Source organism: Canis lupus, chromosome 14 (assembly GCF_011100685.1).
Source record: "Canis lupus familiaris isolate Mischka breed German Shepherd chromosome 14, alternate assembly UU_Cfam_GSD_1.0, whole genome shotgun sequence".
NCBI classification, from domain to species: domain Eukaryota; kingdom Metazoa; phylum Chordata; class Mammalia; order Carnivora; family Canidae; genus Canis; species Canis lupus.
In genome coordinates this window covers 45,456,559-45,469,399 of record NC_049235.1, presented here as the reverse complement: position 1 = coordinate 45,469,399, position 12,841 = coordinate 45,456,559, and the positions used below count along the sequence as shown (strand labels likewise).

Below are 12,841 nucleotides of genomic sequence, written 5' to 3'. Positions count from 1 at the left end.
TGCTATTAGTGATCATTTTACAAATATTTATCAAAAGCCTTAAAAATATTTGTTGCCTTTTATACAATAATCAACGTCCACAGTTATTCAGGAAATTTAGAAAAAAACAAAATGGTAAGAAAAAGAGGAAATTTTTTAAATCATGGTGTATCTGTAATAGAAAGGTTAGAAGCCATTAACAACTATGTTTTACAAATATCTGCTTCCAGAAAAAACTAGCTACATATATATAGTGTAAAAACAAAACATAATGCTGCATATATATATTTATTTTAATAAGATATAGGTATACAAAATACAGATTAGAAAAACAATTACCTAAATGTTAATAGAATAGTGACTATGTCTGGTTAGTGAGATTATGAGCTATTTTTATCATGGTTACAAAATAAAAATTTTGTAACTCTATTTTATTTTTAAGAACAAAAATGTATGTTCCATTTTCTATCCCCAGAGACTAAATTTGAATCTACAACTTAAAAGTTAAAAAATCAGGGTCACCTGACAGGATGAGCACTGGGTGTTATGCTATATGTTGGCAAATTGAACTCAAATAAATAAATAAATAAATAAATAAAAGTTAAAAAATCTGTGGAATTAAAATGTTTATCCAGTTCTCTATTTTCTGACAAGGCCAATCTATAAAACATGTAACTTGAAAGTATTTGACATAGAGCTCACAGAAAATTGAAAATGAACAGTTACAATAAAAGAAATGAATGAAAGTTTTAAAAACAAATGAAAAAAACATGCACTGACTATAATGGTCTCTCTCCAACTGCATTTTATGCAAAAGAGAAATATTTTAAGTTACCAAATTGTCAAAGCCTGGTGTTTATTACTAAATATAGATATCAAAGAAATCTTAAAAATTAAATACTTTTTATTTCACTCAAGTTTTACTCTGCCTCAGGAAGGGGCATACAATTTAAAGGCACTTCCCTTTTGGTACAACAGACTAACTCAGTATGGGCAGCCCTTTCTCAGTTCCAACAGGTTGGACTTGGTCATTTGAACATATTTTGAATCACTTCATCATCATTCATTTAAAACATGTTTATTTAGCATCTGCTATGCAACAGAAGCTAGAAAGGCAAATAAGACAAGGTACTTCCCCCATAAAAAACTCTGGCCTAACTGTAAATGAAATTTATCAACTGCGATATAAAGCTGCAGCTGCTCTGACACAGTAGGAAGAGAATGCTATTACTATGAGTGAGGAAGTAAAACAAAGAAGGTGCAGAAGCTGAATCGTGACCTACAATTAGATCCTGGAAGATGAAAAACAAAAAAACAAAAAAGGGCAGACTCTGGCCTTGGTCAACACATTCAATCTCACTAGTTTAAACACCCTTTTAGGGGCAGCCTGGGTGGCTCAGCGGTTTAGCGCCACCTTCGGTCTGAGGCCTGATCCTGGAGACCCGGAATTGAGTCCCACATCGGGCTCCCTGCATGGAACCTGCTTCTCCTTCTGCCTGTTTCTCTGCCTCTTTCTCTCTCTCTCTCTCTCTCTCATGAATAAATAAATAAAATCTTGATTGATTGATAAATAAATAAATAAATAAATAAATAAATAAATAAATAAATAAATACCCTTTTTATGCCAGCTCGCATGTTTAAATCTTCAGACAGAACCGTCTGTCTCCAAGTCAGGCTGTGTACTTCCAGCAGCCTACTTGACATCTCCACTTGGAAGACCAACTGACAGCTAAAGTTGAACATGGCTACAACTGAGATCCTGATTTCGACTTCTACCCTCCAACTCAAACCTGTCCCTCCTGCAAGTCTTATTTCCAAGACAGGAAGATACATTAAACATTCAATGAAGTGAAGAAGTCTACTGTGGCTGCAACAAAGAAAGCGCAGAAGGAGATTAGGCCAAGATGGGCCCAAGAAATTACAAAGAATTAAATCATACAAGCTCTTGTAGAATTTGTTAAAATTTTTGCATTTTATCCTTAAGCAATAGGAAATCACAAAAGGTTTTTAAGTATAGGAGTAAGGAGTAAGAAAAAAAAAAAAAGAATGAGGAGTAACATGATCAAATTCATCTTTGACAAAGATCTCTTCTGACTGCAAGGTGGAGACACCACTCTGAGTGGGGTCAGTATAGTAAGTCCAGGTGAGGAAAGTGCTGGACCAGGAAAAAATAATGGAAATGAAGAGAAGGTGACAGATCAAAACATATTTAGGAGGTATAACCAAATTATTTCACTTAATCTTCCCAGTAAGTTATGAGGAAAAGATATTGCCTCTACTTTACAAAAGGAAAGGAGCAAGAGGAGAAGAGGGAGGGGGGGAAAGGAGAGGGGGAAGAGGAGGAAAAAATAAAGGAAGAGGGGGAGGAGGAGGGGGAGGAGGAGAGGGAGAAGAAAAGGAGGAGGAGAGTGAGAAGAAGAAGAATGAAACCCAGAGAAGGGAAAATAACAGATCATGGTTACCTAGAGATAATAAGCAGACAGGAAGCCACAGGCATTCTGGCTTCAAATCAGAAGCATTCCACTATTACACAGCTACCCACAGTAGGCAGCAAATGATGCTTCATACAAATGATTTTTTTAGAGTAAACTATGCATTCAGCAAATATAAAATGCTAAAGAACAGAGTGACTTTATGTTTAACAGAATTGTGCTTTAAATAAACTATGGAAGCAGCACCATTTCATGATTTTTCTAAGCACAATACCTAGGTATTCAAGATTCAAATATGGAAGAGAAAAGAGAAAATGAAAAGAGACCAATTCTACACAAAAAGTCATATAAATGATATTTGCCTTCAATCTACAAAGTTAAATATGAAATGATGTTGGTTATTTCCTTATGTTGAGATGAAATTAGCTGACACACCTGGTTGGAATTCTATAGCAAGGGCACATTTGATAGCCATTTAGAAGTTACTATTGTCGGCAGCTTCCGACTTTTAACATTGAGGAAAAGTAGATCTTTTTTGGGGGGGGGGGGGCGGCGGGGGCAGGAGCTGGACAGAGGGAGAAGAAGAGAAGGAATCTCAAGCAGGCTCCATGCTCAGCACGAAGCCTGACACAAGGCCCGATCTCACAACTATGCGATCATGACTTGGGCCAAAATCAAGAGTCAGAAGTTTAACCAACTGAGCCACCCAAGTGCTTCTAAAATCTCTTTTGATGAGAGTTATCAATTATTAAAATTATCTGAGTTATAAAATAGATTAGTGAATATCTAAAGAATCTTTTTTTAAAAGATTTTATTTATTCATAGAGACAGAGAGAGAGAGAGAGAGAGAGAGGCAGAGACACAGGCAGAGGGAGAAGAAGGCTCCACACAGGAAGCCCAACGTGGGACTCGATCCCCGGTCTCCAGGATCACACCCCAGGCTGCAGGCAGCGCTAAACCACTGCGCCACCCAGGCTGCCCTGAATATCTAAAGAATCTAACAGGGATATGGCTCTCCTGTTAGTTCTTGTGAAGATTAGTATGTCTTAAGCTAAAGAGAAATAACTTTCATATTGGAAATACCTCAAATTATAATTATTCTTTTTTATTTAATATTTTATTAACAATTCCTTTAAGATTTAATTTTTTTTAATTGGAGTTCAATTTGCCAACATATAGCATATCACCCAGTGCTCATCCCATCAAGTGCCCCCCTCAGTGCCCATCACCCAGTCACCCCAACCCCCCACCCACCTCCCTTTCCACTACTCGTTGTTCATTTCCCAGAATTAGGAGTCTCTCATGTTCTGTCATCCTCACTGAAATTATAGTTATTCTTTTTTTTATTAAAATTTTTTTAATTTTTATTTATTTATGATAGTCACACACACACACACAGAGAGAGAGAGAGGCAGAGACACAGGCAGAGGGAGGAGCAGGCTCCATGCACCGGGAGCCCGACGTGGGATTCGATCCCGGGTCTCCAGGATCACGCCCTGGGCCAAAGGCAGGCACTAAACCACTGCGCCACCCAGGGATCCCTAATTATTCTTATCATTAAACCAGTTTTGGATTCTTTAGTGCTTCTACCAAACTAGCACTAAAACAGAAAACAAAAGCAAGAAGTGCACAATTTTGTTCTACTCTCCTTTTTATGTATTCACCTCTCATTTCTCCACTGTATTTCATTTACTCATCCTTTATTCACTCATTCATTCATTCATCAAGCATTTTCAAACACCTATTATATGCAGGATACCATCTGAAGTGCTAAAGAGCATATACAAAATAACTGAAATCAGAATATTAGGGATACATGGTTGACAACAGTCAGTTAAACATCCAACTCTTTTTTTTTTTTTAAAGATTTTATTTGAGAGAAAGCACATGAGCCAGGGGAGGAGCAGAGAGAGGGAGACATGCTGACTCCCTGTCAAGACCTGAGCCAAAGGCAGATGCTTAGCAGACAGAGCCACACAGGCATCCCCTAGCCACACTTTAAATACTTTGTTGTCAAGGGCCATTTCTATCATTGCAGAAAGTTCTATCAGACAGTGCTATGTGAGATCTGACAGGAGGGGGAATTCAGTACTTCACAAATCAGGACACAACAGCAGCTCAGCTGACAGGTCTCACATTTATTACTGAACCAATCTACTGGTATAGAGGCATATTCACAGAGAAAATCATTCCCTTGATAAGACATGTCTATTGGCCAGGTAGGAAGGATGTTTCCATATTGATAGGATAGGAACAAGTGATCTCCATGCGGCTTAAATACGTGTGCCAATTATGTTTGCTATTTCATGATGTGCGATGCTTCCTCATAGACCCAGCTTGGTTCTTCTCCAGTATCTCCTCTTGGAGTTGTACCTGATTTTATTACCAGTTTTCATCTGAATCCACTGGGGAATAGGACGATTCTGCTTTTGTTTCTTGGCCAGGAATCGCTTGATTCTGAAAGTCTCATGAGAAGACATGGCGATCACAGTCAACCACATGCAACCAGGATGGTGGCGGAAAGGAGAGAGCTTTTTTTTTTTTTTTAAACCTCCAACGCTTGGTAGTGATCTCAGGATCATGAGATGGAACCCCATACTGGGCTCCATGCTCAGCACAGTCTGCTTAAGACTCTACCTCTCCCCCTGCCCATCCCCCACCCACTCAAGGGCCTCCTCTAAAATAAATAAATAAATCTAATTTAAAAGCCACTTTAAAAAATAAAAATAAAAAATAAAATCAGAAATTAGTTCAAAAAAGACTGCAACCTCATAAAGGAATAAGACATGCTCCTTGATAAGTATAATACAGTATGGAAGACATAAATGCCATAAGACAAGAATAAAATACTTTAGTATTCATAAGTAGCAATGTCATTTCTAACCAAATGGATCAGAGAAATTTTAATGGTGGAAATTGAAGCTCAAGCTGAACACTAGAATGGAGCCTATCCTTCAATGATTGTTTCTGAAACCTGAATGAATCCATATGTGATCTGTAAGCAACAAAATGATGTCAATAAAACTTAAGTTGGTTCACACTCAATTTTTGCCACTACCTGAATGCTTTGAACCTCCAAGTAGCAGAAGAAAAATAGAGTACCTGACCATACACAATGCACCATTCTTCCACTGTCCTTTACAGCTCAGTTTGTATATGTGACTTAGATTGACAGTTCCTTACTTGGTTCTCAAGATCAGCATGCATTTTGCTCTTATCTCCTCAATGCTTCCTTCAAGCTACCTTCACCTTTCTATTTAAAAGTAAAGTTCTAGGGTACCTGGGTGGCTCAGTTGCTTAAGGGACCAACTTGATTTCAGCTCAGGTCATGATCTTAGGGTTTGGGATCGAGCTCCCATAGGGCTCTGAGCTCAGTGAGGTGACTGCTTCTCTCCTTCTCCCTCTGCCACTCCCCCTGGTCATCACATGTTCTTTCTTTCTCTCTAATATAAATAAATAAGTCTATAAATAAATAAATGTAAAGTCCTTGGGGCTCCTGGGTGGCTCAGTCCATTGAATGCTCGACTCTTGACTACAGCTCAAGTCATGCTGTTAGGGGTCCTAGAACCTGCCCCCATGGGCTCTGTGCTCAGCAAGGAGTCTGCTTGAGATTCTCTCCCTCTCCCTCACCCTCTGCCCCGCCTCCCCTAAAAAAAAGAATAGGTAAAGTCCTATTTTATTAAAATTATTATGGCTTGATTTTCTTTTTTGTTTGGTGGGTTTTGTTTTGCTTACTTTTTTGGTGTTCCAATTACAAAATTGCATAAATTTTAAGTGATTCATCCCATGAAATTTTATTTTTTTAAAACCTTCTTACCAGTACACCTGAAACTAATGCAACACTGTGTATCAATTATACCTCGATTAAAAAAAAAAAAAAAAAACCTTCTTACTGTTAATTTGTAATTTATGACATTATAACATAAATATCTGTAATATTTGAATCTTTTAAACTTGGAGAGTAAGTGTGAAGAATATCCAGTATAAAGGATATAAGAGAATAAAAGCATGAAGGAAGAAAAGTTCAGACTATGTAAGAGAAAGAACAAGCAACCTGGATACAACGTGTAGTGGATAAAATAAGAGGAGAGTGTTGTGAATAAAGCTACCTACAAATCTTAACTACTACTCTATGCAACTGTGGAACAAGTGAAGGCTTTTGAGCCAGTAAGTGACATGAGCAAAAACATGCTTTAAAAGATATACCTTGGGATCCCTGAGTGGCTCAGCGGTTTAGTGCCTACCTTTGGCCCAGGGCATGATCCTGGAGTCCCGGGATCGAGTCCCACATCAGGCTCCCTGCATAGAGCCTGCTTCTCCCTCTGCCTGTGTCTATGCTTCTCTCTCTCTCTCTCTCTCTCTCTGTCTCTCATGAATAAACAAAATCTTAATTAAAAAAAAAAGATATACCTTAAAAGCTAAATACACCTTAAAAAAAAAAAAGTTGATTCTCACCTAAATGACCTATAAATGCAACACAATCCAAATGAAAATCCTCAGGCTTTTTTTTTTTTTTTTTAAACAAACAACAAGATCATTTCAGCATTTCTATGGAAATGCAAAAAACCTAGAATAGTGAAACAATCTTTAAAACGAATAGAGAACAGAGATGGAGAGCTTTCATAAACTGATGTCTGGACACACTATAAATCTACTGTAATCAAGAGACTGTAGTATTAGCATGAGGATAAATAGATCTATAGAACAGAATAGAGACTCCAGAAACAAACCTATACTCATGCAGTTAGTTGAGTTTCAACAAAGATGCCAAAGCAACTCACTGGGGGAAAAAAAGTCTTTTTAACAAATCGTGTTGGAACAACTGGACATTCATATGGAAAAAAAGAAACTTCACATTCTATACAAAAATTAATTTGAGGGACACCTGGGTGGCTTAGCGGTTGAGCATCTGCCTTTGGCTCAGGGTGGGATCCCAGGATCCGGGATCAAGTTCCACATCGGGCTCCCTGAAAGGATCCTGCTTCTTCCTCTGCCTATGTCTCTGCTTCTCTCTCTCTCTCTCTCTCTCTCTCATGAATAAATATATAAATCTTTTAAAAAATTAATTTGAAATGGATCATTGACCTAAATATAAGGGATAAACCTATAAAGTTTTTGAAGAAAACATAAGACAATATCCCCATGCCCTGGAATAGATAAAGATTTCTTAAAGAGCTAGAAATAAATAGAGTTATAAAATAAATAGTCACAGGAAAGTAAAGTATTGCATAGGGAACACAATAATATTGGAATAACTTTGTGTGGTGACAGATGGAACTACAATTATCGTGGTGAGCATTTTGGGAGGTATATAAATGTCAGACCACTGTGTTGTACATCTGAAACTAACATGATACTACATATCAACTATATTTCCACTTTAAAAATTAAAAAATAAATGATTTCTTAGAATGTAGAAAGCAAAAATCATAAAAAATTATAAATTAGATTTGTTCATACTTCAAAATCTGTCATTAAAAGACACCATTAAGAAAATGAATAGACAATCCAAAAACTGGCAGAAAACATTCACAAAACAAATTTTTGACAAAAGACTTTTGCCCTCTGCACATAAAGAACTACTATAACAAATGACAAAAGGACTAAAAAAAAAGTTTCATCTGGGCAAAAGACTTGAGTAGACATTTCACAGAGAAAAGGATAAAAATGGCCAAGAAGCTAAGAAAAAGATGCTCAATCTTATTACTCATCAGGGAAACGCAAACTGACACTACAGTTAGGTACTACCACACATATAATAGAATGCTAAATTAAAAAGACTCACAGCACTAAATATTAGAAATGAAGTGGAGCAACCAGAACTCTCACATATTCATGGTGGGATATAAGATGGTTTAACTACATTGCAAAGGGTTTGGCAGTTTCTTCTAAGATTAAAATACATACCAACCCTTTGACTCAGCAATTTTATACTCCCAGTTAATTATCTAAGATAAATAAAATATGTCCACAAAAAGGCTTACACAAGAGAAGGGAAAACAAATTACGGGCTATTCATTGAACAGGACACTACTCAGCAATAAAAATAGGGGTACCTGGGTGGCTTAGTTGGTTAAGCAACAAACTCCTGATGTCAGTTCAGGTCATGATCTCAGGGTCCTGGGATCAAGTCTCATGTCATCCTCTGCACTCAGTGGGGAATCTGCTGGAGATTCTCTCTGCTCCTCCCCCTGTTCACGGTCTCTCTCTCTCTCTCAAATAAATAAATAAATCCTTAAAATCCACTATAGCATACAACAAAAATAAATGTTGAAAAACATTATGCTGAACAAAATACAACGGACATAAAAACTACATACTGTGTGATGTCATTTATATGAAATCCTAGAAAAGGCAACATAAATCTGTTATGAAAAAAATATCAAATGGTTACCTAGAAAAGAGTAAGTATCTCTCTTACACAAGGAATATTTCTTTTTCCTTTTTTTAAGATTTATTTATTTTATTTGAGGGGGGGGCACAAGTGGGAGGGGGAGAGAGAGTCTTAAGCATACTCTACACTGAGTGCAGAACACAACACAGGGCTTGATCTCAAGACCCTGAGATCATGACCTAAGCAGAAACTAAGAGTCCAATATTTAACCAACTGTACCACCCAGACACCCCAGAACTATTTCTGATCATGGAAATGTTCTATAATTTGAGAGAGCTATAGGTTACACAGGTATATCCATTTTGCCAAAACGTACAGTTAAGGTTTGTGCCTTCCAATGTGTATAAATTTTACCTTCAAAAAAGGAATAAAATGTAGGATAGCTGAAGGTATAGAAAAAGCAAGCATTCCAGAACTTTGTTAATTATAGAAGCTAAGCACTAGGTACAATGGAATTCATTATACTATTCACTTACTTTGTATATATTTGAACTTTTCCACAATACAGAAATGGGGTAGGGGAAGAAACAGCAAATAAAATGTATACATACAGACTATATATATATATATATATACACACACACACATATACACACACACACACACATATACACACACACACACACATACATATATATAGTGAGAGAGAGAAAGAGAGAGCACGCAAGAGAGAGCAAGTGAGCACGGGGAGAGACACCATCCACACACTACCCACAGGGATGATATATAAAATCAACTCTGACATTTTAGCTCTATATTTATGCCATATATGTTCTCTTCTCCATTCCCACACTTATTCAAACCTCTCCTCCATCCTCCCCATTTCTCTTTTATCAGTGTGATAGATTGCAAAGATGGTCAAAAATGTTCTATGTATCCAGTGGTTCCTGCAATGTGACTTTACAGCTCCTCTCATCAAGTGGTGAAGTCATTTTTCCACTCCTTGAATCTGGACTGGACTTTTTTTTTTTAAGATTTTATTTATTTACTCATGAGAGACACACACAGAGAGAGAGAGAGAGAGAGAGAGAGAGAGAGGCAGAGACAAGGCAGAGGGAGAAGCAGGCTCCATGCAGGGAGCCCGATGCGGAACTCGATCCCAGGTCTCCAGGATCACGCCCTGAGCTCAAGGCAGACGCTAAACTGCTAAGCCACCCAGGGATCCCCTGGACTGGACTTATATCTTGCTTTGGCTAACAGAATAATGAGATCACCCTGGATCGGCGTGGGGGGTGGGGGTGGCGCCCATGGTGGGTTGTAATTTAATCATATGCGTCCTTATAAGAAACAAAAAAGAAGACATAGAGAAGGTCAGGTAAAGATAGAGGCAGGGAGGGACCACAGCAATGAGTTTTCAAGCCAAGAACATCAAGGGTTGCCAGAAACAACCAGAGGCTAGGACAGAAGCATAGAACAGATTCTCCCTAAGGGCCTGCAGATGAAACCAACCCTGTTTACATATTGATTCTGGACTGTCATCCAGATTCTGTCATCCAGAACTATAAGAGAAAAAATTTCTGTAAAGGTACTAAGTTTGTTGTAACTTGTTACAGCAGCCCTAGAAAACCAATACACAAGCACAGAGCAGAAGAATCATTTAGCCAAGCCCAGCCCAAAACTGACAATCCATAGAATAATGACCTAAATAAACAGTTGTTTTAAGCTACTAAATTGTAGGATGGCTTGTTACACAGTAAAGCTAATTGAAACAATCAACCTTGCGAATATGTACTCCTTTTTTTAAAATTATCTCTCCCACAGTCAATCTTATTACTTTACATAAAATGGACCACTTCACTATACTGACTACATAATACTTCTTAATAGCATTATTTTTTAATTTGTGCATGTTTGTCACCTTTGACCAGGCTATAAACTCTCAGGATAGAGATTATGTGACAGTAAATTTATATCCCTCAATATTAGATGCAGTAACTTCATCTATATGAAATTTTCCAGGAGAATTCATTCTAAATTCATCTTATTTACTTACTATACTTATTTTTAACCAAATACAAAAAGACCACAACATTCCATACAGCAATCAATAGTTACAGACTAACAAGACCTTGAGGTCAATAATGGAATATACCCAACTGTATTTACAGTTATTTAATATCCCATCCTTATTCCTTCTAGTCATCAAATAATAAGGCAATACTGAAAGTAGTAGGAAGACAGCATATAGAGTTGGTAGCTCTAACCCGGCACCAAGCCTTCTATATATAAATGCCAAGAAACCTAGTATGCAAATGTATTCTCTCCCAAGGAAAAGAAGAGAGTTTTCTAAAGAATAAGTTTAAGGCAATGAATCTTTCTATAAATAAAACTAGATGTTGGAGTCCTTCCCTGATGCATGAAAGAAGACATGATTCTATGCCATGATTTTCTAGTGGATTTAGCTCTTAACTAGAATTAAGTCAGGCATTAAGCAAACCACCTGTGTACTTTTAGCACGTATGTGCTGAGAAGTTACTTTTGCCATTTTTAAAGATAATATGCCTTGTTTGTGCTTACCTGCATGACCATCTCTGAAGCAAAGTGTCATACCAATACACTTTGATATACATAGCTCATACTGAACATGAAAATCTGGGAGCCAGGAAGAATCAAACGTAGAATTTAAATTTTCTGATTCACAGTGAGGTATTTTTTCATTCACCATTCCATGTTGACTTCCCAAGAATGGAAAATTTAAAACAATTTTTAAGGTGCAATTTGAGGTTTATGTAAATGGTTTTCAGTTATGCTATCCATAATTAGCCTCAAGATAATCAAGAACTGGATTATTTAATGGGAGAGACATAGTAATTAGAGTGTCCAAGAAAAGGACAAGTGAAATGGGGGAGCCAAGGCCAGTTTCCAAAGATATCAATGTAGCAAAAACTCTGCAAAAAGTTGTCACAGCAAATTGCAGAAATTATAGAGGTTGTATCGGAGAGACAAAACAAAATATCTTTTATAGTAAAAAATTTTCCAAGTATCAAGAACTCAAAGATCAAGAACTAATTCTTACCAGACTTATTAGAAAGTCAACACAAGACTACATACTGAATATGACTAATTATATTCACAGACTAAACAAGAAAATTGTTAACCAGGAAAAAAAATAACTTCTTAGAAGTGTCTATTTTGCACTGGGGAAGCAAAATGTGTTGATTGGGATTTGACTCAACTCTAACTTCTTTCATTATTGAAAAAATATTTATTTAACACTTACTGTATTCAAGCACCATAGGCAATTTACACTGGTCATTTCTCACGAAAAAGTTAAAGTACTGTGGGCAATACAGACATGTAAATCAAACAAGAATGTATGAGGCATACTCTGATGGATTTTGGATGTAAGAAAAGGAGCCAATAGAAACAAAGGAGAATATCAAATCAGATAGTGAAAGGAGAGAATGCTTCCTAGAGGAGATAACACAAGCAGAAATTAGGTAAGAGAAGGAGCAGAACATTCTGGCCAAATGCTCTCCATAAACAACACACACACACAGTACAGAATATTAGACATTCAGGGAAAGTGTTTTAGTAAAGCCAGGCCACTCATTCAACAACTATCTATTGAGTATCAAAGATGCGCCAAGCACAGTTCTCAGAATGAGACAATCAGTGAAGAAATCACACAAAAATCTGTAAGGAGAGAAATACAAGAAACAAAAGAAATAAATATATAGCATGTTCAAAAGTGACATGTGCTAATGAAGAAAAAGAAAGCAGGTAAAGTAAGACTCGAATTGGACCTAAAAGGAAAGGCATGCTTTGCAAAGGTGTTAAGCCTAGGGAGGTCATTCCAGAAAAGTGGATAAGCATACATATTAATATACCAGTGTTTCTATCAGCCAGAATATCTATTTCTCCCCAAGAGAATTCAGATGGAAAAATGGTTGACAATAAAAATTAAAGGTATGCTTTGAATGTCTTACAAAGAATTGAAGACCTTACTCCACAAGTAATGGGAAGCTGCTGAAAGATTCCAAAGGAGGAAAAAAATACATATTTTCTCAGTCTTCCTCAATTTCCATGTATTTGA

General features: G+C 36.9%; 2 protein-coding genes across 16 annotated transcripts in view; both read right to left on the bottom strand.

Annotated features, from left to right (window-relative positions):
• The window catches only part of BBS9 (Bardet-Biedl syndrome 9), a 432,261-nt gene that overhangs the window by 252,628 nt on the left and 166,792 nt on the right, over window positions 1-12,841 (bottom strand). The gene's annotated exons all lie outside the window — the stretch shown is intronic.
• On the bottom strand, window positions 4,319-5,040 carry LOC100687042 (60S ribosomal protein L39-like). Its single transcript, XM_038557313.1, has one exon. The coding sequence runs from the start codon at window positions 5,018-5,020 to the stop codon at window positions 4,736-4,738; it is 285 nt and encodes a 94-aa protein (XP_038413241.1). The 5' UTR covers window positions 5,021-5,040; the 3' UTR covers window positions 4,319-4,735.